Source organism: Rhincodon typus, chromosome 9 (genome assembly GCF_021869965.1).
Source record: "Rhincodon typus isolate 14 chromosome 9, sRhiTyp1.1, whole genome shotgun sequence".
Lineage (NCBI taxonomy): Eukaryota > Metazoa > Chordata > Chondrichthyes > Orectolobiformes > Rhincodontidae > Rhincodon > Rhincodon typus.
In genome coordinates this window covers 89205915-89232410 of record NC_063340.1, presented here as the reverse complement: position 1 = coordinate 89232410, position 26496 = coordinate 89205915, and the positions used below count along the sequence as shown (strand labels likewise).

Below are 26496 nucleotides of genomic sequence, written 5' to 3'. Positions count from 1 at the left end.
AGGCCCGAAACGTCAGCCTCTCTGCTCCTATGATGCTGCTTGACCTGCTGTGTTCATCCAGCCCTGCACCTTGTTGTCTCAGAGCATTTATTGCTTGTCTCTTTTTGTCTTTGAGAAGATGGTGGTGAGCTCTATTCTTGAACTACAACAGTCTCAATGGTGTACATGTGCACACAGTGCTATTTGCAGTTCCAGAACTGTTACTTAGTGATAATGGAGAAGGAGCATGATAGTTTTCAGCCAGGATGCTGTGACCTAGAGAAGAACTTAAAGATGGCGGTTTCCCTAGCTGTCTCGATGAGTTGCTCCTGTGATTTATATGTGAGAAGCTCGAGATTGAGGCCAGGGTCTTCCAGACCTACGCTTGCCAATTCCATGGGTTACACACCGATTCGCAAATGGAGTCGTGAACTGAGTGACAACAGATCATCTGAACATTGTGCCTGCAATCAGCAAGACTTCAACAGGCAATGATAGAGAATTCATAGTCGTAAGTTAAGTGGGAGGAGTGCACTGATAGACATTGATCCACACGCAAAACATATAAATGTGTAAAACCCCGGTGAACCCATTAATTTGCATCAAAGGATGTCACTGTATTGTGTAACTCAAATAAATTCAGCACTTGACTTTCATAAGTTTCTAAACCCTCCCAGCATTGTAGCTGTAGCAGTCCAACTTCTATTTCAGTTGATAGTCCCAACTGTGATCTTTCACAACATGTCCACAGTATCTTTCACAGTCTCAGTTCATCCCAATATGTTTTAGAGCCCAGAAAGTATGTTTTGAATGTTGTCACTGCTGTGATTGCAGTAGGAGACACGACAATTATGAAAGTTGAGAAGATAATGAGATTCAAGACTGGAATAGCATAGGAGGCTCTGGTGGCCATATTGTCACTGTGTCTTTCACCCCAAATGCAGTTATTATCCTGTGACACCCCTCTCTATATTTCCTATCTCCTTCTAACCAGAAAATAAGAAAAATAAGTAGAGACAGAGACAGAGACAGAGAGAAAAGAGTCAGAGAAACAAACAGCAAAATGGAGACAGGTAAGAATGTAGCTCTAATCTCTGATCATATGCTATGCTGCAAGAAATAGACTATTAACATATTAAAAATCTATTGCCATTGAAGTCTCTGTCCAGCAGAGACACTATAGTACCACCAGTGGCAGATGGACGTAGTGACAATTTGACATGTTTCCGCAGGTAGCTTTTATTGTAAATGTGAATGTCGGAATTTACAAAATAGACATATAAACATTCAGAGTAATATTTCTCTTTAAACTAAGGATTGAATAATGTCCATGTTCCGTAGTCCATATATTCCTTTCCTCTAATCTCACTCCTCTTGGAAATTATTCTTTAATCACATGCAATATCATGGGATTTATCTGTTCTATATCAAAGAAAATGTATTTTAATAGCCGCAGTGTCCTTAAAACATTGCAAGACACTCCACAGCCAATTAATTTTTAGAATGCAGTCACTGCTGGAAAGTGAGAAGGCTGGCAGCCAAACTCTGCACAGCAAGATCCCGCATAGGACAGTGAGGTAGTTAATGAGCTAAACCATTCCCAGTGGTTTTGTGTTTGAGAGGGATCGAAACCAAGACACTGTTGCCCTGTCCTTCTTTAAGATGTGCTAATGCATCTCTCATCGGAAAGAAAAAACAGAAAGGTCCTTGTTGGGGAGGTTAAGAACTAACCTGAAAGGTTGCATGTCTGATGATGTGGAACTCAGTGTGTATCTTCAGTGCAATATTGAAATGCCATCTTAAATTGGCTGCTGGAGGCAACAGCCAGATCATTCTGACTCAGTCTAATGAACAAACATTAGACCTGAGTCAGTACCTATTAATATTTCATCATCATGTATTATGTAACATTAAAAACTAGACTTTGTTTATATCATTGTAGCTAGGCATTAGCCTCCACTCTGTCTTGTATTGACTGCACCGAGAGCTTGTGCTCCTGGTGCTGAGCTTATACCACCCACTGGTGTCAGAAACCTGCATTACAAATTGTCATCAAGCTGCCATCATCATAAGCCTCTCTTCACCAATACCGCTCTGTCGATGCATCAGCAAGTCACAAAATTTCCCCATATAAATGGGGCCTTTATGTAAACGGTGCAATATCTGGCATTGAGTGTTTGATCAGACAGTGTAGAGTATTATATTTCATGATCATCATACTGGACATGTCACATTTCAGAGTGAGGCTTGGCTTATTATAGTGTTCTGAAAAAGAGTCATTAGACTTGAAATGTTAACTGTTTTCTCTTCACACCTGCTGAGTTTCTCCAACAATTTCTGTTTTTGTTTCACATCTTCAGCATCCACATTTCTTTGTTTTATATTTTCATATTAAATGTGCCTTTTATTCACTGTAGCGGTCAATCACTGAACAAATTTACAAGAGACTGCCAATATACTTTTAACAACAAGCATAAAATGGTTATTATACAATGGGGTTTAAATCATTAGCAATACTAAAGTATACAAAAACTACGGCATTAATTAATTGCAAATATCAGAAGGGAAGATTCAACCATTTACACCAAAAATAACCTCACAGATGCTCAAAATTCAGGGAACATACAGACAGACAAGGGATGAATAGGCCACTCGGTCCTTCAAGCTTGTTTTGTCATTCAATTAGATCAGGGGTGATCAGAATTCAACCTCAACTCCACATTCCTGCATATCCTCAATAATCTTTCACACCCTGGGTAGAATCTATTTACTTCTTCCTTAGAAATATCTAAAGATTCTGCATTCACTGCCTTTTTAGGAAGGGAATTCCAAAGGCTCACGATCCTCTCAGAGAAATTTTTTTTGTCGCATCTCTATCTTAAATGGGTGACCACTAGCTCAACATCCACCCAGTCAAGTCCCCTCAGTATCTTATTTGTTTCAATTAATCATCTCTGACTCTTCTAAACTCAAGGACTCAGCTGTTTTTGCCACATCCTGAGATCCACAATCAGCGCCATGCTGTCACATACAGTCTCAATCTCTCTCCATCAGCACCACCTCACACTGGCTCAGAGCTGCAATGTCCCCCAATTCCACTTCATCATCCAGCTCACTCGACATGTTAAGAAATATTTTCTTTTTCTTTCAGGCATCAAGGAACACAAGATGTAACAACTCAGAGATACCCATGGCTCTCTGAACTATCCTCCACCTACCTTCCTTCTGACTTAATCCCCTCTCCCAACCCCACCTCCTGTTGTGTATTTACTATCCGATCTGAGCTTCTGCTCTCTGATGCTGAATGTTCTGTCCTTAGCAAAGGCCTTGGTTTAATCCCTCTGCACCCCCACATTAATGAATTTAGGGCACAACATGATTTTGGACTCTGCTTCCATTGCCTCCGCCTCGATGTCCATTTCTTTGGATAAGATTCCTCTCCCCATCCCACAGATCCCCTTCGCCCAGCTCCAAGACTCTTCCTCCACCTGGACCCCTCCCTCTGGCCTTCCACCTGCACTCGATCTGTTCATCAAGAACTGTCAATGTAATATTGGTTGCCTCAATTTCTCTGCTGCCCCATCCCTCACCACCACCATAAGAACTTGTCTCCCTCCAAACTGACTGCACTCCGTGCTCTCAGATCCAACCGTGACTTTGTAATTAAGCCTGCTGAAAAGGGTGGTGTTGTCTGGTGGACTGATGTTTCGATTACAGAGGCTGAGTGCCATCTCTCAGATACCACCTGCTATCTCCCCCTGGGCCACAACCCCATACATCAATCAGACTAACGCATCCACAACGGTCACTAACCTTATTTCATCTAGTGATCTCCCCTCAACTGTCTGCAAGCTCACAGTTCCCAAACCCCAAACAGTTCACTTGTACCTCCTTCCCAAAACGCAAACATGACTGTCCGAGCAGACCCATTGTTTCTGCATGTGCCTGCCCCACAGAACTCATCTCTTCCTACCTCAGCTCTGTTTTGTCTCCCCTTGTCCAGTCCTTTCCCACTCACATCTGCAATTTCTCTGACGCTTTATATCAGTTTCAGAATTTCCAGTTTACAGGCTCCAGCTACCTCCTCTTTACCATGAATGGGCAATGCCTTTACATGTCTATCCCCCATCAGGATGGTCTCAGGGCTCTCCGCTTCTTCCTGGAGCAAAGACCCGAACTGGTCCCACCCACCGCCACCCTTTTTCACCTGGTCAAGCTTGTCTTTCTCCTCAACAACTTCTCTTATGACTCTTCTCACTTTCTTCAGGTCAAAGGGATGGCTATGGATACCCAATAGGCCCTAGTTATGCCTGTCTCTTCGTGAGGTATGTGGGAAATTCCTTTTTCCAGTCCCATTCCGCCTCCACCCACAACCCATTCTCTGATATATCAATGATATCATCAGTGCTGCATCCTTGTCTTGTCTAGTCTAGAATTGGAAAAAGTTTATCAATTTCACTTCCAATTTCCACCCCGCTCTCACCTACACTTGGTCCATCTCCGACTCCTCCCTTCCCTTCCTCAACACCTCTGTTTCTATTTCTGGGGATAAGCTGGCCACCAATATCAACTGTAAACCCACCGACTCCCACAACTACCTGGACTATACGTCCTCACACCCTGCTTCCTGTGAAGACTCTATTCCAATCTCCCAGTTCCTTCATTTCCATTGCATCTGTTCTGATTATGCCAACTTCGATAAGGGGCCCTCCAAAATGTCCACCTTCTTCCTCAACCGAGGATTCCCCAGCACCGTAGTTCACAGCACCGTGAGGCCAGTCTGACCCTCTCCTGCACTTCAGCCTTCAACCCCTCTCTTCCGTCTTGCAACATCTATAGGGTCCTCCTTGTCCTCACCTACCATCCAACCAGTATCCACATCCAGAAGATCATCAGCCACCATTTCTGCCACCTCCAGTGGGATGCCACCTTCAGACACATATTCCATTCCCCTCCATTGTCAGCCTTCTTCACAGGCTGTTCCCTTCAGCACACCCTGGTTCATTCCACTTTCACTCCCAACATTCTCCCTAACAAATCACGTGACCCCCCCCCACCCTCGCCAAACAAACACACACACACAGCCATACAGCATCTTCCCCTGCAACACCAGAAGGTGTAACACTGCCCATTTACTTCCTCCCTCCCCAGTATCTAAGGACCCAAACACACCTTCCTGGTGAAGCAACACTTTACCTGCACTTCCCACAATCTAGTCTACTGCATTCGCTGCTCACAATGTGGTCTCCTCTACACTGGGGAAACAAAGTGTTGACTGAGTGACCACTTCACAGAACATCTACATTCTGGCTGCAAAAAGACCCGGAGCTTCCAGTTGCCTACTGCTTCAACACGACACCTTGTTCCCTGGCCAACATCTCTGTCTCAGGCTTGCTGCAGTGCTACTGCAAAGCTCAGTCCAAGCTGGAAGATCAGCACCTTATTTTCTGCTTGGGAGTTCTAAAGCCTTCTGCACTCAATATCGAGTTCAACAATTTTAGAGCTTGAGACACCTTCTCCCATGTCCCTAGCCCTACCCCACCACCCCACCCACACCAGGCCTTCCTACCAGAAGGGTCTGCGAGTACACTCTACCCATTGTTAACCACTAAGAGTCTGCATTAGCAGCCATTCATTTTTCTAGGCTGACCATTATCTACACCTTTGTCCAACTGTTCTTCTCTCTCTTTGGGCTCTGTCACCACCTATCGTTTATTCCTTACCCCCTCCCCCAACCCTACCTTCTGTATAAAAAGCCACATTTTCCTAGCTACCATCAATTCTGAAGAAGGGTCACTGAACCCGAAATGTTAACTCTGATGTCTCTCCACGGATACTGTCAGACCTGCTGATATTTTCCATCAATTTCTGTTTTTGTTCCAAAGGATTCAGGCCCAGCCTGTCTAGCCTTTCATATGGCAATCCACACATTCCAGATATTTGTCCAGTAATCCTGAACTGCTTCCAATGTATTAACGTCCTTTCTTAAGTACAATGACTAGTACTGTACACAGTACTACAGATGTAGTCTCACCGATGCTCTGTATAACTGAAGCAAAATCTCTCCACTCTTGCACTCGATTCCCCTTGCTATAAACTATAACATTCCATCAGCTTTCCTGATTATTTGCTGCATCTACCGACGTGATTGGAGCACTAGGACGACCAGATTTCTCTGCATATCACAACTCTGAGACCTCTCATTTAGATAATATACTTCTTTATTATTCTATCTGCCAAAATTCACAATTTCACTTTTTCCCATTTGGACCCCATTTGTGAGATGGTTGCCCACTCACTTAATCTATGTATATCCCTTTGTAATCCTGAATGTCCTCTTCACAATGCACTTTCCTACCTTTTTTTTATGTCATCAGCAATTTTAGCTGCCACACCTTCAGTCATTAAATCCAAATCATTTATATAAAATTGTAAAGAGGAGTATTGGTCCCTGTGATACACCATTCATGATATCCTGCAAACCTGAAAGAGGCCAATTTATTCCAATTGTTTGCTTCCTGTTAGCCAGCTAATGTTCTGTCCTTGCCAATGTAACTTTTCTACAGCAGAAGCTTTTAATTTGCACAATAACCTTTGATGTGGCACATTATCAAATGCCTTCTGGAAATTTGAATACAACCACTAGCTCCCTTTTAATCACAAGTTACTTCTTCAAAGAACTCTAATAAATTAGTTAAACGTTTTTCCTTTGACAAAACCATGCTGGCTCTGCCTGATTATCTTGAATTTATCTAAAATGCCATTATATTACTTTTAACATTTTCCCTATGACCAAGGTTAAGCTAACTAGCCTGTTGCCTGCTCTGACACCCTATCTTTAGAACAAAAGTTACTGTAGCTATTTTCTAGTGTAAAGCAACCTTCCCCAAATCTATTGGGTTTTGGAAAATTAAAGCAGCACATCAACCACCTCAAAACCTGCTTCTTTTAAGGATGACATCTGTCAGGACCCAGGGACTTGTCAACCCACAGTTCTAAAAATTTACTCAGTAGCAGGCCAGGGTGGCATGGTGGCTCAATGGTTAACGCTGCTGCCTCACAGCACCAGGGACCTGTGTTCGATTCCACCCTCAAATGACGGTGTGGAGTTTGCACGTTCTCCTTGTGTCCGTGTGGGTTTCCTCCGGGTGCTCCAGTTTCCTCCCACAGTCCAAAGATGTGCACGTTAGGTGGATGGGCCATGGTAAATACCTGTAGTGTTCAGGGATGTGTAGATTAGGTGCATTGGCCATGGGAAATGCAGGGTTATAGGGTGGGATGCTCTTCGGAGGGTCGGTGTGGACTCGATGGGCCGAATGACCTGCTTCCACACTATAGGGATTCTACGAAAGAGGACTTTTCACCGGTTGTGAGCAATCACTTCATGCGCACCTGACGGTTATCACTGTTCTTCACTTTGTTCCTACCCCTTTCCCTGCTAACTGTAATTTTCAGCTGTTCCACCCTCCCTTTCAAATCCGGACTTCCAGGAGGAATGGTTTCTAACCCCGTGCTGTCCTCGCCCTGAAAAACTGAAAACGTTTCAGTCTATAGTAAAGTAACCGGTGCTCAAAAGCGAACAAATGTAGTTACTTGTGCCTCCTGACTCTTAAACAAGATTAAATATGCTGCAGGAATCAACTCCCACCTCGACACAGGGACTCAGTCAATACGACTTTCCTCCAGTATCCCAGAGTGCTTCACCATTCCAGCCAATCAGAGCCCGGAGTTCGGCAGGTGGTCTTCCAGTATCCCAGAGTGCTTCACCATTCCAGCCAATCAGAGCCCGGAGTTCGGCGGGTGGTCTTCCAGTATCCCAGAGTCCTTCACCACGTCGGCCAATCGGAGACCGGAATTTGGAAGGTAGTCCACCATCATCACGACACCAGCCAATCAGAGCCTGGAGCCTGAGGCGTGGTCCTCCAGTATCCCAGAGGCCTTCAAAGTTCCAGCCAATCGAAGTGGAGAGCGCGGCCGCATGGTGGCCTAGAGAGAGGTTTTTTTGTTGTTTCTGAGGAATTCGGTTCCTGTCCTTATCGGAGATTCGCCCGCGCCTGGGGGAATCGAGGGGCTAATTCCCGGAGTCGGGCGGCATCAGCCAGCGACCATGGTAAGGGGGCCGCGGGCTCGGGCCCGAGCTGAATTTCTGTAGCGCCCTTCACCGACCTCCCGGTTGCGCCTCAGGAAACACGGTCACGCGTCCACAGCAAGATCTTACATCGACCACCTGATGTGGACTGAGGGATACATACTCAGTATGTGGGAACCTGTGTGATCTCCCCTGTCCTTCACCCTGTACTGTGGGGGGCCTTTAAACCCACCTGGGACTGGCGGACAGTGTCCCAGTCTAACTCTATCTGAAGGACTGCGCCTCCGACAGTGCAGTGCTCCGGGTTGTGCCCGCGTTGGATACTGGGCTCACGCCTTGGAGTGGTACTTGCCCCTGAGGGAGAAGGTTGTAGGGTCATGGGTGCTGCCTGTCAAGCAATACCAGAGAGTATTCCGATTGGTGCGTGACAGATCGTTGAGGTTGAATCGAGAGTCCTGCAAACTTCATCCAAAATCACCATTTACATGAGATGTAGAAGCAGATTTAAGCAATTTCGCCCAATGAATCTGATTGTGGCTGATCTGTTTCTCAACCCAACCTCTCGCCTCCTCCCTGTAACCCTTGATCCCCTTACTAATCAAGAACTTTTCTACCCCTGTCTTAAGTACACTCAATGACTTGAAATGAGTTACACACATTAACCGCAGAAGGTTGAAGAAATCTTAACTTTAAAGAACTATCACTTCACTCTTGAGACTGTGTCCTCAGGTCCTAGTCTGTCCTAGTGGAAACATCTTCACCAGGTGCATTCTGTCCAAGCCTCTCAGTGTTCTGTAAATTTCAATGAAAATTATGCCCCACATTTTTCCAACTCCACTGAGTACAGATCCAGAATCTCCAACCCCTCCTCATATGGCAAGCCCTTCATTGCTGGGATTATTCTTGTAAACCTCCTCTGTATCCCCTCCAAGGTTAACACAACCCCCCTTAGATACTAGGCCGAAAACTGCTCTCAAAATTCCAAATGCGGTCTGACTACCGCCGTATACAGCTCGGCAGTACATTTCTGCTCTTGTATTGTAGCCCTTTTGAAATGGATGTTATCATTGTATTTGCCTTTTTATCTGCCAACTAAACTTGCATGTTTAGGGGTGGCACGGTGGCTCAGTGGTTAGCACTGTTGCGTCACAGCGCCAGGGACCCGGATTCAATTCCACTGTAGGGCGATTGTCTGTGTGGAGTTTGCACATTCTCCCGGTGTCTGCGTGGGTTTCCTCCGGGTGCTCCGGTTTCCTCCCACAGTCCAAAGATGTCCAGGCAAGGTGGATTGGCTATGCTAAATTGTCCATAGTGTTCAGGGATGTGTAGATTATGTGGGTTATAGGAGGATGGGTCTGGGTGGGATGTCTGAGGGTCGGTGTGGACTTGTTGGGCCGAAGGGCCATTTTCCACACTGCAGGGATTCTGTATGTTAAGGTTAAGAGAATCCTGAACGAGGACTGCTAAGTCTCTTTGTGCTTCAGATTTCATGAATTCCATCTGCGATTTCTTTGTCCACTCTCCTAGACAAATCCTTCTGCAGCCTCCTTGCCACCTCAACACTACCTGCCCCACCACCTATATTTTTGTCATCTGCAAACATAGTAACTTGTCAGTTTGGGCTGACGAGTGGCAAGTGACATTCGCACCACACAAATAACGTCTCAAGAGCAACTAAGAATGGGCAAGAAATGCTGGCCAGCCAGCGATGCCCGCATCCCACAAATGAATAGAAAACAAAATGTCCTCAGTTTCTTCGTCTAGCTTGTTAAAGTATAACATGAATAGCAGTTGTTCCAACTCGCACCCCTGAGGAACTCTACTAGTGACTGGCAGCTATCCTAGTAAAGACTCATTGTCCCAGTTTTCTGCCTTCTGCTGGTAAGCCAATCCTCTATTCATGTCAGTACCTTTTCCCTCAACCCCACGGGCTCTTGTGTAATTCAGCAGCCTCCTGTGCTGCACCTTGTCAAAGGCCTTCTGGAAATCCAAATAGATCATGTCCACTGGCTCTACCTTATCTAACTTGCTCATTACCTTAAAAAATTCTAACAGATTTGTCAAGCATGATCTCCCCTCGACAAAGCCAAACTGACTCAGCCTCAAGTTGCAATGCACTTCTAAGTATTCCACAATCTCATCCTTAACAATGGACTCCAAATCATACCAGTGAGTGAGGTCAGGCTAACCAGCCTGTAGTTTTCTGTTTTCTGTCTCCCTCCATCCTTAAACAGGGGTGTTACATTAACCATTTTCTAGTCCTGTGAAACTTTCCCTGACTCCAGTGATTTCTGAAAGATCACCTCCAATGCCTCTACAGTCTCCTCAGTTATCTCCATCAGTTGTTTGGGGTGTAGTCCATCTGGGCTTGGTGATTTATCCACCGTCAGACCTTTTAGGTTCCCCAGCACTTTCTCCTTAGTGATGGCAACTACCTCTGTCCCCGGCTCGAAGTTCTGGTATGCTGCTGGTGTCTTCCACTGCGAAAACTGATGCAAAGTCTCCATTCAGTTCCTCTGCCATTTCTTGTTCCCCAATATTACTACTGCAGTCACATTTTCCAGCAGTCCAGTGTCCATTCTTGCCACTGTCTTACCTTTTAGGTACTTTTAAAAAAAAATTTGTTCCAATCTTCTTTTATATTACTTGCTAGCTTACTCTCATATTTCATCTTCTCTCCTCCATTCCCCCCCAACATTTTTTTAAAATTGACCTCTGTGAGTTTTTAAAGGCTCCCCAATCCTTGGGCTCACCACTAATCTTCACCACATTATATGCATTTATTTTTGCTTTTATACTGTCCCTGATGTCCCTTGTCAGCCATGGTTGTTTCCCTTTGGTGTGTTTCTTTGGATGAATTCCTGTTTTGCCCCTTTAATTACCCCCAGAAACTCCTACCATTGCTGCTTCCCCCATCTTCCTGGTAGGCTTCCCTTCTAATTAATTCTGGCCAGCTCCTCCCTCATGTCTTTGTAGTTACCTTTACTCAATTGTAATATGTTACATCTGATTCCAGCCTATCCCTCTCAAACTACAGGGTGAATACTATAATGTCATGGTCACTGTCCCCAAGGAGTTCCTTCATCCTAGGCTCCCTAATCAAGTCTGCCTCATTACACATCACTAAATCCAGAATTGCCTGTTCCCTAGTGGGCTCCACCACAAGCTGCTCCAAAAAAAATCTCGCAGACATTCCACCAATTCGTTCTCTAGGGATTCGCTACCAGCCTGACTTTCCCAGTCCACCTGTATATTGAAGTCCCTCATGGTGATTGTAATAGTGCCTTTCTTAACTGCCTTTTCTATCCCCTAATTTACTTCCTTACCCACATCCTGACTACTGCTAGGAGGCCAAACCCAACTCCCAGTACGGTTTTTTTCCCCATTGCGCTTCCTCAAGTCTACACAGACACATTCTGTGTCATCCAACTTCTTGCAATTTGTTTAATTCCAAATCTTACCAACAAAGCAACCCTGACCCCTCAGCCCATCTGCCTGTCATAAAGTCATGCAGCACGGAAACAGACCCTTCGGTCCAACCAGTCCATGCCAAATATAATCTCAAACTAAACTAGTCCTACCTGCCTGCTCCTGGCTCGTATCCGTCCAAATCTTTCCTATTCATGTACTTATCCAAATGTGTTTTAAATGTTGTCATTGTAACCCTATCCACCACTATCCCAGGAAGTTCATTCCACAAGCAAACTACCCCTTGTGTAAAAACTTTGCCCCTCATGTCTTTTTTAAATATCTGTCCTCTCACCTTAAAAATGTGTTCCCTAGTCTTGAAAACCCCCATTCTAGGGAAAAGACAGCTACCATCAATTCTATCTGTACCTCTCATTATTTTATAACCTTCTATAAGGTCGCCTCTCAACCTCCAACGTTCCAGTGAAAAACGGCCAGATTCTGTGTAGAGAGATAGTAGGAACTGCAGATGCTGGAGAATCTGAGATAACAAGGTGTAGAGCTGGATGAACACAGCAGGCCAAGCAGCATCAGAGGAGCAGGAAGGCTGACGTTTCGGGCCTAGACCCTTCTTCAGAAACATTTCTGAAGAAGGGTCTAGGCCCGAAATGTCAGATTCTGTGTAGTATCTTCAGTGTAATCCTTCCTTTCTCCATAACTGAAACCCTCTCCTTCCGAAAGGATGTCTATCCTTGGGTATTTAGTTCCCGATCCTGATGCCCTGGCAGTCGCGTTCTCTGTGATATCCACAACATTGTACCTGCCAATTTCAATCTGTGCTGCAAGTTCACTTGCCTTGTTTCATAGACTGCGTGTATTTAATGTGTCCTGCATTACTTCCTTTCTTATAATTGTCCCCATTTCTGCTGTGCCTGAAGTTCAATTCCTGACCCTTTCCACACTCTCTGTCCTATTACTTCTTCCCCCTTTAACCTTTTCTATAATTTACCATGCTGACAATCTGAAATGAAGTAGAATGGGAGCAGACTGTTGTGGATCGAAGTGCACGTAGACCAGTTGGGCTGAATGGCCAGATTCTGTGCTGTATCTTCGGTGTAATTCTCCCTTTCCGAGGTCTTGACATTTTTATCATGGTGAGATATGACTGTCATTGGGTTTATAAACACACTAAGATCAGTCTGTGTGAAGCTGACATGTGCTGATGGAGTTATTCCTCTGCTGTCTGAATGTACTCGGATCACTGTGTTATTTGTGTGCTATAATCCCTTCTCCTGTTTTGTTCTTCAGCCTCACCGGAAGAAGAAGCCCTTCATTCAGAAGAAATCAGCGGTGACATTTCACCTGGTGCACAGAAGCCAAAAGGATCCACTGGTTGCAGACGAGAACGCCCCCCAGAGAGTACTGCTACCAGCAGAGGTGATTTGCTTTGACGTATAGTCACGAGCTGTGTATGAACGTGATAGGGCTCAGCACAGGATGGAAGCAGCTTCCTAATGAATTGACCTTAAGTTTTGATCTTTGGATCCAGATAGGAACATATGAGATAACTGACCCCCTCAAATCTGCTCCATCATTGAGTTAGAATATTGTTGATCTATGCCTCAACTCCTTTCAGCCATGTTTAGTTCAGAGTGATCATGGAATATGGTTTGTTCACCTGACAGGGCTTGCTTTAACAGAGATAGCAAGAACTGCCGATGCTGGAGTCACAGACAGCACAGTGTGGAGCTGGAGGAGCAGAGCAGGCCAGGCAGGATCAGAGGAGCAGGAAAGTTGACGCTTCAGGTCAGAAACGAAGAAGGGTGCTGACCCGAAACGTCAACTTTCCTGTTCCTCTGAGGGCTTGCATTAACGTTAGCTGTGAGAGAAAGAATGTCTGACAGGGCAACACTCCCTTTGTACTGCATTAAAGTGTTAGTCTGCATCATGGGCTCAAGCGTCTGGAGTCCTGACTCTGAAGTGTTACCTGCTGAGCCTCTGTTGATCTGGGAAGGGACCCACAGTTCTTATGAGCTGGTTGAACATAAATAGCATGAGTCAACATAAAATCCGCAATCAGTATAAAAGTTTTAACTCCTTTCTTGCAGAGAGCAGATATACAAAAGAGGAAGGAAGAGGAGAGGAAATATGGCGTCTTCTTTGATGATACTTATGACTACCTGCAGCATCTGAAAGAGGCATCTCCAGTTGCTGAGCTTGTGGCCTCTAGCGTATCCCAGAAGGACTGCCGAGACACCATAACCACGGGAGATGGAGACGTCCAGGAGGAGGTGCAACAGATTCCCGTAAGGGCTATGTAGGCATAGCTATGAGAAACATAGGCCAAATCAGTGATTTGGAGGGGATGTGAAATGGAAACAGAAAATGTACTACCCCAACAGATTTGGAGGGTGTGAGGAAGAGATGCAAACACCCTCAATCTCCCCTGTCCCCTAATGGGTATATCTGTGCTCGTTGAAGATTTATTTGATTGGTTTCAGATATGTTGGAGTCATTCTCTGGATCTGATTGGCACTGACAAGGCTGGCATGTATTGCCTGCGTGGTGTTGCCCTGATAAGATGGTGATGGGTCATCTTGCACCAATGCTGAATGTGTGTAGTGTAGGTGGGAGAGACTATCCCTCCCCCTCCCCCCGCCCCGCCACTGTGTCTCCTCTCTCTCACCCTCTCTGTCCCTTCTCCTTCACACCCTCTGTCTCCTCCTCCTTCACCCTCTGTCTCCTCCTCCCTCACCCTCTCTCACTCTTCCCTCCTCCCCCTCTCAGCCCCTTCTCCCCTATGAACCCTCACTCCCTGCCCCTCGCTCACCGCCCACCCCGCCACCCCCCCCGCCCACCAATCCCTCCACTTTGCACATTGGATATTTCTTGTCCCTATTGTTGGAGACTGACCGCAAACCTGTGACGTTTTTGATTTCAGGTTCACTCCATTAATCTGCCATCATCAGTTTTTGCTTCAGAGTTTGAAGAGGAAACTGGATTGCTGAACAAAGCAGCCCCTGTACGAGGTAACACTGAGTACCCTGTTCACACAGATTCTGTCAGTAATCCGTTGCGTCCACCTGGGCTTTGTCCTTTAGTCCCAAGAGTAGGACTTGAACCTATGATCTCCTGGCTCAGAAATGTTAACCTGCGAGGGAAGTTCACTGTCATGAACAGGGCGGGCAATGGATAAAGGCGGGGAGCAATAATTTCAGTATTCCTGTCTTGAAGTAACTCCCACCATACCAGTTGCGTGTGTTGTATGGTGAATTACAATGTTTCATAATATCACAATATGTATCAAAGTCCTATGCTGAACACAAAGCAGAGCAGCGAGCTTGACATCAAAACTTGTTCAGAACATTAAAGGTGTGTTTGCATTTGCCCTCAGGACCTCGCCTAGACCTCGATCCGGATATTGTCGCTGCTCTCGATGATGATTTTGATTTTGACGATCCAGACAACATTTTGGACGATGACTTTGTGGTGAAGGCTGTTGGGAGAGGGAGTGCAGAGAATGCTGAAGTGTACGTGATTTAAAACCTGGGGAAGGGGGAGAATTAGCGTGCTGTGGAGAGACAGAGAGGAGGGGTTAGGAGCTGGAAGGTGCAGATGTAGTTGTGGATAGATGGGCAAGGCACTAATCCTTCTCCATGGTAGAGAAATTGGCTGGAAGAGGCAGAAAGCTGGATCAAAATCCAAGCCCAACAAGTTGGCAAAATCTGGCAATATCTTCCCTGAACTCTTGATCAATTGAAATTAGTACCAAAGACTACCCTGGGCCTAAATAACATAAACAGCAATTGAGTGAATCGTTACTAGCTGCACAAGCTGTAAGATTGTTCCAGTTTTCAGTCCTAACATCAAGCTTTACCTTGCACTTAAATAAACTGTTTGGCTTTCTGATGTATAAAGTCAATGTAACCCTTCCACAAGTTTTAAGCTGTGATGGTTTCATTGCTTGGTTGTGATACAACTGTTTGCACAACTACCGGTAGGCATTTTATCTTGTCACTCTATAGCAGTGTCCTGCCAGTCTAATTATCCTGGACTTCCTGTTTGTGTTTTCCTTGTTTCTTTCCCAGCCCCTGAACCTTGTTCAGACACAACACTATCTCTCTCCCTGTCACCACACAATCTTGGCAGTGAGCGCAGAAAATAAGCAATAGGAGTCAGAGTGAATTCGGCCCTTCAAGGCTGCCCTGCTATTCTGTAATCATAAATGATCTGGAGGAAGATATAGATGGCCTGATTAGCAAGTTTGCAGATGACACTAAGATTGGTGGAGTAGCAGATAGTGAAGGGGACTGTCGGAGAATGCAGCAGAATATAGATAGATTGTAGAGTTGGGCGGAGCAATGGCAAATTCAGTCCAGGCAAATGTGAGGTAATACATTTTGGAAGATCCAATTCAAGAGCGAACTATATGGTAAATGGAAAAGCCCTGGGGAAAATTGATGCACAGAGAGATCTGGGTGTTCAGGTCCATTGTACCCTGAAGGTGGCAACGCAGGTCGATAGAGTGGTCAAGAAGGCATACGATTTCATTCATCGAATGGGGTATTGAGTACAAGAGTTGGCAGGTCATGTTACAGTTGTATAGGACTTTGGTTCGACCACATTTGGAATACTGTGTACAGTTCTGGTCTCCACATTACCAAAAAGATGTGGATGCTTTGAAGAGGGTGCAGAAGAGGTTCACCAGGATGTTGCCTGGTATGGAGGGCGCTAGCTATGAAGAGAGGTTGAGTAGATTAGGATTATTTACATTAGAAAGACGGAGGTTGAGGGGGGCACCTGATTGAGGTCTACAAAATCATGAGAGGTATAGACAGGGTGGATAGCAAGAAGCTTTTTCCCCCAGAGTGGGGGACTCAATTACTAGGGGTCACGATTTCAAGGTGAGAGGGGAAAAGTTCTTTACGCAGAGGGTGGTAGGTGCCTGGAACGCGTTGCCAGCGGAGGTGCTAGAGGCGGGCACGATAATTTAAGATGTATCTAGACAGATACATGAATGGGCAGGGAGCAGAGGGATACAGATCCTTGGAAAATAGGCGAGAAGTTTAGATAGAGGATCTGGATCGGCGCAGGCTTGGAGGGCCGAATGGCCTGTTCCTGTGCTGTAATTTTCTTTGTTCTTTGTAAGACTGTGGCTGATTTACCGCAGGCCTCAATTCCGCTTTCAAGCCAGCTCCTTTAGAATGGGGCGCAAGCTCTTAAGTTGGACACTGTCAGTTTCATTTGGATACGCTGCAACAGTCTGGTGACCTGAACCTAACATCTCCTTGCTGGGGCCGAATGATCTCTTGTTGCAGCAGCTAAAGCGAGGGCCCCATTTTTCTACACTCCCCCACCATCACCATCACCACTATCCCACTGATGTTAACATAGACACTGAATGGCCCTGTGGTACTGTTTTAGAAGGATAGCGAGACATTCTCCTGGATTTCTCCTGCAACACTCCTCTTTTCAACCAACTGCACCTGACCTTTACTGGTAATTTATCTCATTCATTCTCTGAGGGATCTTGCTGTACCCAAATGAACTGGTACCTTTGTCTACTTGTCACTTCTGCAGTAATGATGATGCTCCTGACACTTTTTCTTTGTCTGTAAAATGCTTCCATTTGGAACCAAACAAATAGTTTGTTGGTGTGTTCTTTAGGGATTCCGATGAGGAGGAGTGGGAGGATATAGAGGATGAAGACTTCGACTCAGCTGGTGCCCTCTCTGATGATGATGATGATGATGATGGCTCAAAGATTATTAATTTTGAAGGCAGGGTGAGGGAGTTCCCCTTCATGGAGGAGGAAACCAGGAGTTGCTTCACTGCCTACTCCATGACATCGTCTGTGATGAGACGAAACGAGCAGCTCACCCTGTTGGACGACCGGTTTGAGAAGGTCGGTTTACGTTGTGAGGTACCAGACCAATAAACAGGACAAAATTTACGCTGTCCATCATGGATAGCACACTCACCTCTGAGTCACATATTCAAATCCCACTTGACCGTCCAGTTCAGTGCACTGTCAGAGCTGCCATTAAATAGAGAGCAGGTCTGTTTGTTCTGGTGGATGTAAGAAATACCAAAGCCACTGTTGTAAGAAGAGCAGGGAGTTTCTCCTACCCAATACTTATCCCTCCATCAGCATCACAAAAAGAAATGGGTTGCCTGGATACTATCATTGTGCTGGTTGAGAGATTCTACTGTGTACAAATTGGCTGCTTTGTTTCTTACATTGCAACAGTGACTACCTTTCAAACGTTCTTCATTAATTATGAAAAGTGCTTTTTTTTTCTTAAATTTCCTTTCTCTCTTTTCACAGCCTCTTTCTTTTTCTCCCACGCTCTATTGGTTTTCTCTCCTGTGCAGGAACCAATGGGAGAGGTGGTGATACTCAGCTGATAATGTAGAAACACTACGTTAAACCCCTCCCTCCTTGAAGGTGTTGAAAGTAGATGGATCCCTGCAGATGTTGCTCTGTTTCTCTATAATGCTGTTTCTCTGTCTGCTTCAGCTGTACGAAGAGTATGACGATGATGAGATCGGAGCTCTGGATCATCATGAACTCGAGGGTCCAATTCAGGTGGACAGCGCACGACTGGATGACGTTATCAGTGATTACCACATGCAGAAAGCAAAAGAGTGAGTGGCTTTAAAGTGTAAATCACAATGACTGTGCATGTGTGACCATTTGGCCAGTGAAATCTCTTTTTAAATAACAGTCTTACGAGTTGCCCTTCCCTAATGATTCCCTATAGTTCTATAACTTTTTTGTTGCATTTATGCAATATCCATTCGAAAATTATTGTTGAATCTGCTTCCACTAGGTTTTCAGGAAGCTGATTGTTGACCTTAAACATTCAAATCGGAAAACAGTTCTCCCTATCACTGCATTCCCCCTCAGCTAGCACCACCACCATCATAGCTCCCTCCCAAACCCTGGTTATTTTTCTAATTCTCTTAAGCCTGTGACCTCTGGTTACTCTCCCTCCTGATAGCTTTGAATCCTGCTGTTCAATCCCATGTGAATCCTATCTGCTTGAAGCAGTTAACTCCAGTTTCCTCACAGCAATTGAAATCACTTATCCCTGTTGTCAATCTCATAAAATATGCACCTTTGATAAACCCAACAATATGTTTGTGTTAAATGGGATGACTGCATCAGTTAGACCACTTTTGGAATACTGCGTGCAGTTCTGGTCTCCCTGCTGTAGGAAAGGTGTTGTGAAACTTGAAAGAGTCCGGGAAAGATTTACAAGGATGTTGCCAGGGTTGGAGGGTTTGAGCTAAAGGGAGAGGCTGAATAGGCTGGCGCTGTTTTCCCTGGAGCAATCCGAGGCTGAGGGGAGACCTTATGGAGATTTATAAAATCATGAGGGGGCATGGATAGGGTGAATAGACAAGGACTTTTCCCTGGAGTGAGGGAGTCCAAAACTAGAGGGCATAGGTTTGAGGAGAGAGGGAAAAGATTTAAAAGGGACCTCAGGGTAACTTTTTCAAGCAGAGGGTGATGTGTGTATGGAATAAGCTGTCAAAAGAAGTAGTAGAGGCTGGTACAATTTCAACATTTAAAAGGTATCTGGATGGGTACGTGAATAGAAAAGGTTTAAAGGGATATGTGCCAAATGTTGCTGCCAAATGGGACTAGATTTATTTAGGATATCTGGTCGGTATGGATGAGTTGGAATGAAGGGTCTGTTTGTGTGCTGTACAACTCTATGACTGTATGGAGATACAGACTTCTTTTATTATCTTGAAATGGGAGTGTGGAACTGTGTTGTTTTAATTGACTTCTTTCAACTTCTTTCAATCCCACCTGCAGCTGTCAAATGCCCGATGACCTGGGGCCAAGGGGCAATGTTCTGTTAAAGGGAGATGAAGAAGAGGAAAACGAGGAGATTGAAGTTCTTGTCCTTGAGGAACCAACTGAGCAATGGGACTGTGAATCCATCCTCAGTAAGTACTGGCTGTTAGGTGGCTCTCTGTGCCATCAACATCTTCTACTCTCTTTTGTTGCTTAGGAGTGATACACTCGCGTCTTGTCAGGTTATTCCTGAAAGGTGAGCAACAGATCCAGACTGATGCTCCCAGAGCGATACTGAGGGAGTGCTGCACCTTTGGAGGTGCTGTTTTTCTGATGTGACATTGGGAGGGGTCTACTCCCCCAGGCAGATGTAAAAGGTCTCAATGGCACAGTATGGAAGAAGGATAAGAAGGTTCTTGCTGAAGCCTGACTAACATTTACTTTTCAATCAATATCACTATGACCAAGCTGATAATTGGTACAGTTTGTGAATGTGCTCAAGTTCTGTATCCATCCCAGTATGGGAGGCTAAACTGGTGGAATTGTCATGATATATTTGCTCAGATCCTCAGTTTGAATCTTTTGTTTTTACAGGCACCTATTCAAATTTATACAACCACCCGAAGCTGATAACTGACCCACCTAAGGTAAGCACAGTGGCTGCTGCTGGAAGTGTTTGCGACTCGGTTCCTACTTCTCGATAAAGTTAGGGTACTGGGAAGGAGCTGATGTTTACCCTTCGATACTGGCTTTCCTTACCCGCTGAGACTGCGGGCTGGGAGGTTTGTCTAGCATGGGCAGAGTGGGCCAAGGCTGGAGCACAACGAAGATTAGCTTCGTCTCCCTATTCATCTGAACTACATCTTGGACTTCAGTTCTGGATGAACAAAATGCAGAGGCCAAGAGTTCAAATCCTGTCATGATGGACTGTGAAAGTGAACAAAACAATTTAGTGATTTCTTTGAGCTGGTTCCAGTCAAATTGGACCCAGCTATTATTGTTCAAACCTGGGCTGGTTCAGTAATGTCCTTCACGGAAGGGAACTTGTAGTGCTTGCATGTGGTCTTTTTTTTTTTCCTGTATTCATTCACGGGATGAGGGCGTTACTGGCCAGGCAGCATTTATTGCCCATCCCTAATTGCTCAGTGGGCAGTTGAGAGTCAACCACATTGCTGTGAGTCTGGAGTCACATGTAGGCCAGACCATGTAAGGATGACAGTTTCCTTCCCTAAAGGGCATTAGTGAACCAGATGGGTTTTTTTTCAACAACCGACAATGGACTCACAGTCATCATTAGATTCTTAATTCCAGATTATTTTATTGAATTCAAATTCCACCATCTGCTGTGGTGGGATTTGAACCTGGATCCCCAGAACACTGTGTGGGTCTCTGAATTAATAGTCCAGCGATAATACCACTAGGCCATCGCCTCTCCATGTGGTTACCGTGTTTGGGGTACTTCAGACTTTGGGTTATGAGGTAGAATGGATGAAATCTGTGAATTGGAGAGTTATGTATAACAGGCAGCTGAGTCAGTATCGATCACTCGCCAGTATTGGGCAGAGTCTGAATCCACTTCCCAATGACCTTTGCTGCTGTTTGTGCAGCCTGCTCCCATCCAAATCACAGAAGATCAACGACATTCTAGGTGGTCCCTCTCTTCCCAACCTCCAGTCGTGTATCTCTCTCTAAGAGACCTCTCCGACTGTAGGGTGAGGACAGTAGAGTTTCACCCCAGCTGGATAACAGCTGAATTCATGGAACCCATGCTGGTGGCATTCCACGGTTTGATCTTGGAGCATGTTTAAAAGGGGTTTCCCCCAAGGTCCACATTCTCATCACTCTTGAAGCAGAGCGATTCTCCCCTGAAATTTGCTGTTGGACTTATTAATGATCACTCGTATTTATCGTCCAAGTTCTGCTGGAGCTGCTCATCTATGATGCAATGTAATGTAGTAAACACTCCATAACATTCTCATCATTGTATGTGCGTGACATTTTGGAAAGGCATCTTGTTTACCTGTTCATTTGGGCACTTGCTGCTGTTGGTCGGTTTGTCACTCTGCAGCTGGTGGCTGAACTTTTGGTTGCCTTGGTCCAAGATTCTGAAATTCCCTCCCAAAACCTCTCAGCCTCTCTACCTTACAGTCCTACCACTTTGGCCAGGCTTTTGAGCATCTGTCTTCATCTCTCGTTGTGTGACACAAAGACAGATTTTGCCAAACAATGCTCCAGTGAATTTCTGAAGAAGGGTCTAGGCCCGAAACGTCAGCTTTCCTGCTCCTCTGCTGCTGCTTGGCCTGCTGTGTTCATCCAGCTCTACACCTGGTCTCCAGTGAAGTGCTGTGGGACATTTTTAAAGGGGAGAGAGTGGCATGGTGATAAAAGGCTGTGGGGACAGGGGTTCAAATCCCGCAGCAGCTGATTAAATTTGAATTAAATTAATATCTCTAGAGTTGAAAGCTAGTCTCGGTAATGGTGACTCGATTGGTGTAGAAACCCACATCGTTCTCTAATGTCCTTTCTCGGTTTGGCCTTCATGTGACTCCAGACTTATAGCAACGTGATTGCAACGTCCCCTCTACATTGGGGAAACGATGCGTAGACTTGGCGACCACTTCGCAGAACATCTACGTTCTGCTCACAAAAAAGACCCTGAACTACCTGTTGCCTGCCACTTCAATGCACCACCTTGCTCCCTGGCCAACATCTCTGTCTCCAGCTAGCTACAGTGTTCCAGTGAAGCCTAGCGCAAGCTGGAGGAACAGCACCTCATTTTCCGCTTGGGGTCCCTACAGCCCTCCAGACTCAATATTGAGTTCAATAATTTTAAGGCCTAAACTCTCCCATATCCCAGCAACCCACCCCACACACCAGGCCTTGTTACCACATAGCCTGCCATTACACACCCCCTGCTGTTAGTGACTAACAGTCCCCATTAACAACTATTCACCCTCCCAGCCTGATCGTTAGCAACTCCTTTGTCTGTCCAACTGTCTTTCTCTCTCTTTGGGCTCTATCCTATCGTTTACTCCCTACCCCACCCACCCTCCCTATTTTCTGCATATAAACTGATGTTTTCCCAGCCACCATCAGTTCTGAGGAAGGGTCACCGGACCCGAAACGTTAACTCTGTTTTCTCCTCCACAGATGCTGCCAGACTTGCTGAGCTTTTCCAGCAACTTTGTTTTTGTTCCTGATTTACAGCATCCACAGTTCTTTTGGTTTTTGTTTTGATTGACTCTTATGTCGTCTGAAATAGCTAGGCTTGTTCCAGGGAAATGGGTAACAAATACTGGCTTTGGCAGCAATGCCCATATTATTTATTTTATAAGCACATATAATGCAAGTTGTAAATTGTTATTTACTTGGCTCTTTTCAGCTCAATCCAATCAAGGTATCAAGAAAAACTGGGATTCCCTTGGATGTTTTACCAAAAAGGAGTCTGACTGCTAAACAATTGGAGCGAATGGAAATGATTAATATCAGTGACATCCCCAGAGCCTCGACACAGTCACGTCCACGGAATGAGAGCAAAGAAGACAAGAAGGTCCGGAAACAGAAAATTAAAGGAGAAAGGAAGGTGAGGAAAATCCTGTGCTGTATCATATGGCAAGAAGATAAACTCTGGATTCTCTCCGATGAGGCTGGGGCTTTCATGGGACAGTGTCACAGAGTAGTCCCTCCTTGGAGAGTATCCCACAACCATCACATGGCAGGTTCATACTGTGTATTCCCTGATGCAACAGACACTAAGCTGCAACATGGAAATTTTGGCCATTGCAAAGTAACATTTTTTTCCTTCGTTTAAAAACATTTAATTACTTGTGTCCGTTCATGAAGATTGCTATAATAAGCAGCAATGACTCAGTAAAACTGTTGCTTTGGTTGATTCGGATGTTTCTTTCCATATTAACTATTGGGTGATATTTATTATAATGTTGTAAAAGATTCACTTTGCAATGTCTGAATGTATACAGTCACTGGTTTCAGCATTTAATGGATCCTAATGAAGTTGCTGTTGGCTGATTGTCTAGACAAAGTGACATTTTCATTGTGATGATACTCCAGCTGTGCAAAGCTTCAAGCTTAATGGGAAACTGAATCTGACACCTGGTCCCAGGATGTGTCACTTCTGCTCCCCTACCCTTTCCTTTCCGTGACGACATTTCCCACATTAGGAAACAGCACGAAAAGAGGTCATTTAACCCATTATGTCTGTGCTAGCTCTTTGAAAGAATTTAATTATTCCATTAAGTTCCCCCCCAGAAACAAAATTCTCCACCAGGGTCCTGTGACTTACTCCTTTCCTATTCATGTTTGAACATAATTATTTCTTTTCCCATCCTTTTAGGCAGCACCTTTCAAAGCCCAATTTTGGTCTTTTACCAGTTCCATTAAGTCACAGTACTGTGGTTTGTAAATGTACTGCTCCTGGAAAGGTTCTCTTCGTTTTATCAAACCCGGAATGATTTTGTAAACCTCTGTTTAACCTCTAACCAAATCCTAACTGTCTCTGCTCTAAGGGAACAAAGCCTAGCCTATTCAGTCTCTTCATTAATATTTAGCTTATTATTTAATTTGGTGATCATTGGAAAATGTGCTGCCTCTTCTAATCCTTTCTCTGTCTCTTCCCAATCCACCCTGTCACATATAGGAACGAAGACAGGAGAAAAAAGCAAACAGAAATGCATTTAAAATGGAGAAAGCAAGACAGGAACAAGTGGTGCTGAACCTGAGACAGAACTTGCAGGGAATCAAACTAGAATTATAGTATATAAGGCTTGTCCCTCTGCCACTGGACATTGGATAATGGAGAGAATTGGTTGGAGGTTCAGTTACTCACTAACAATTCAAATGAAAGGATAACATTTGCACCTCCACTGCCTCTGACCATCAAACAAACCAATGGACTTGAATCCTTTCCAAGATTCCCAAACCTGTGGCCCTCCTTGCAATGATTGCAGCATGGACCTGGATCTTTCCTCAAGTGAAACTCACCCTTTCGTCAAAGGATGAAGCTTCATTGGGATGTGTGCAGAGTGTTCTCCTTAACTCCAATCAAGTTCGGCAAGCAATGGCTCTTTCATTTGTGGATATTTATCCCACGACAGACAGTTCATAAAAAAATTTGTGCCTCTATTTATTTATGGAATGCTTTTGAGTTTTCTCAGCCAACAGGATGATCAGTTTAATTTACGTAACATTTTGCAATGAAGTTGTCCCATTGGCTATGTCTGTTTGGTTGGTTGGACAGCTGGCTAGTGACACCAACAGCATGGGTTCAATTCCCAAACTGGCTGAGGTTACTATGTAGGACTCTCCTTCTGAACCTTTACCCTCACTTGAGGTGCAGTGACCCTCAGGTTAAACCACCACCAGTCGTCTCTCCCTAGAAAGAGCAGCCCTGTGGTCTGTTAAGACTGTGGCAACTTTTCCTTTACCTTTAGTGACTATTCCAGGCAGCAGAAGATGGCCTGAGTAGGAGCTGGGCTCTTGACTTTCAGGGTTAGGTCAGGGGCTCGCTGGAAGATGTGATGCCTCAATCTGGCATGCAGACGATGCAGCGCTGCTGAGATACCGTTCTTTGAATGAGATATTTCAATTGATGCAATGCAAAAGTTATGAGTTTTTGTGAAATGATTGCAAAACTACTTACAGTAACGGTAGTGACAGCACGAAGGTGGGGGACATAAATTTATGATGATGATTAAAAGATGCAGATGGTGAGAAATATAGTGAAGTATGTCCTGAATGTGCTACCTGAAAGAATAATGAAGAGAATTCAGTAATCAGTTTAAAAAGGAAATTGGTTAAATTCTTGAATGGGGAAAGGTTTGCAGAGTTATTGGCAAAGTGCAGATAAATGGAACTAATCAAATAGATTTTTCAAACAGCCAGCACAGGTACATATGGGCTGAGTAGCCTCCTTCTGTACTGTGTAATTTGTGGTACTTCAACCTAGCAATGAGCTCCTTCTCCAGACTAGTTGTGATGTTTCTCTGTGGTGGTATGAGATGTGCAACCTCTGTGTCTTCGTTGCCTCTCCAGATGTGTAGCGAATGCAGCCAGGAGGATGAGGTACAGTTGAGCATCATCAAGCACTGATCGTAACTAGTATAAGTCAGCTACAGTAACGCATTTTAAAACCCAAACTGCAGACATTTTCCACACTCTTGTCATTTAACTGGTACCACTTCAGCATTTTGTTTGAGAGAGGAAGCAGAGCGAGTGTTGTGTTCGCGTGCGTGTGTGTGTGTGTTTCTCACAGTGCCTTCACCTCCCCAAGTCATTGCCCTCCGTGACAGGCCCTGTGCAGCACAGAGCATGTGGAAGCAGGAAGCAAAAGTTAGTGGACGGGATGTGCCATTGCCGTGCTGGTTCTGGTGCGTGAGGAAGACATCAGTGTTAGCTGTGGACCTGGTGTCACAGGGACATTTTGTTTACTCTTTTCTCATTTATCGTACAATATAGGGCAGCAATTCAGAGAATGAAGGTCCTACATGGTAGGTAATAACTTTCTGGAATTGCTCAATGGCCTGACACTTCAGATAAACTTTCAGAATCGTTTGTTTGAACTTGTAGTTTCCACCAATGACTATCTTTTTGTAAGCTTTGCAATAGCAGGAAGCAGGCAGCTGTTTTTAAAGAATCATGAGACGTGGGTGTTGCTGCTAAAGCCAACATTTGTTGCCCGTGTATATTGCCCTGGAGAATGTAGTAATAAACTGCCCCCTTAGCTACACGTGAGAATCTTGTAAGGCCTTTGCAGGTACACAAAGGCCAACCACGTTGCTATGGATCTAGAATTGCAAACAGCTCAGAACTGGGTACATTCCCTTCCCTAAAGGAACAGGTTTTACCACCTCCTTCAGGAATCCCCTTGATTTTCCGGGAATCAAAGGCTTATTCTCTTGATATTACCGTAAGCAATTAGGGGCATTAAAATAAAGTGATTTCTTACTTTCTTTCAAAGTGGTTTGTTTTGGTTGTAAAATGATCAGCAATGAGTTGAAGCAGATTGCCAACACATTCGTGAGTGACAGATAGCTTGCTATCTGCTAATGAGCAGCATGCATTAACGTTTGGAAAATAAAGTCACAGGATTCAAGTCGCAAGATTAATTTCCTTCCCCACAGCAGCAAACCGACCTTCCAGAACTACTTGCTGACACCCAACACCCCTAACCCCAGGGGCTGCCACCCACGAG

The 26496-nt window shown here is 44.9% G+C and overlaps 1 protein-coding gene across 2 annotated transcripts; it reads left to right on the top strand.

Annotated features, from left to right (window-relative positions):
• Nucleotides 1-7915: 7915 nt before the first annotated feature.
• Nucleotides 7916-26254, top strand: ltv1 (LTV1 ribosome biogenesis factor). 2 transcript variants are annotated; one of them, XM_048601161.1, is made up of 11 exons: nucleotides 7916-8089; nucleotides 12785-12913; nucleotides 13585-13767; nucleotides 14418-14505; nucleotides 14871-15006; nucleotides 17144-17381; nucleotides 17997-18124; nucleotides 19305-19438; nucleotides 19881-19933; nucleotides 22669-22869; nucleotides 23944-26254. In XM_048601161.1, exons 1-11 carry the CDS (start codon nucleotides 8087-8089, stop codon nucleotides 24058-24060), a joined length of 1410 nt encoding a protein of 469 aa, XP_048457118.1. In that variant the 5' UTR covers nucleotides 7916-8086; the 3' UTR covers nucleotides 24061-26254. The 2 variants fall into 2 exon arrangements, with proteins under 2 accessions (XP_048457118.1, XP_020389901.2); XM_020534312.2 differs by having other exon boundaries at nucleotides 13585-13782.
• The last annotated feature ends 242 nt before the right edge of the window (nucleotides 26255-26496 follow it).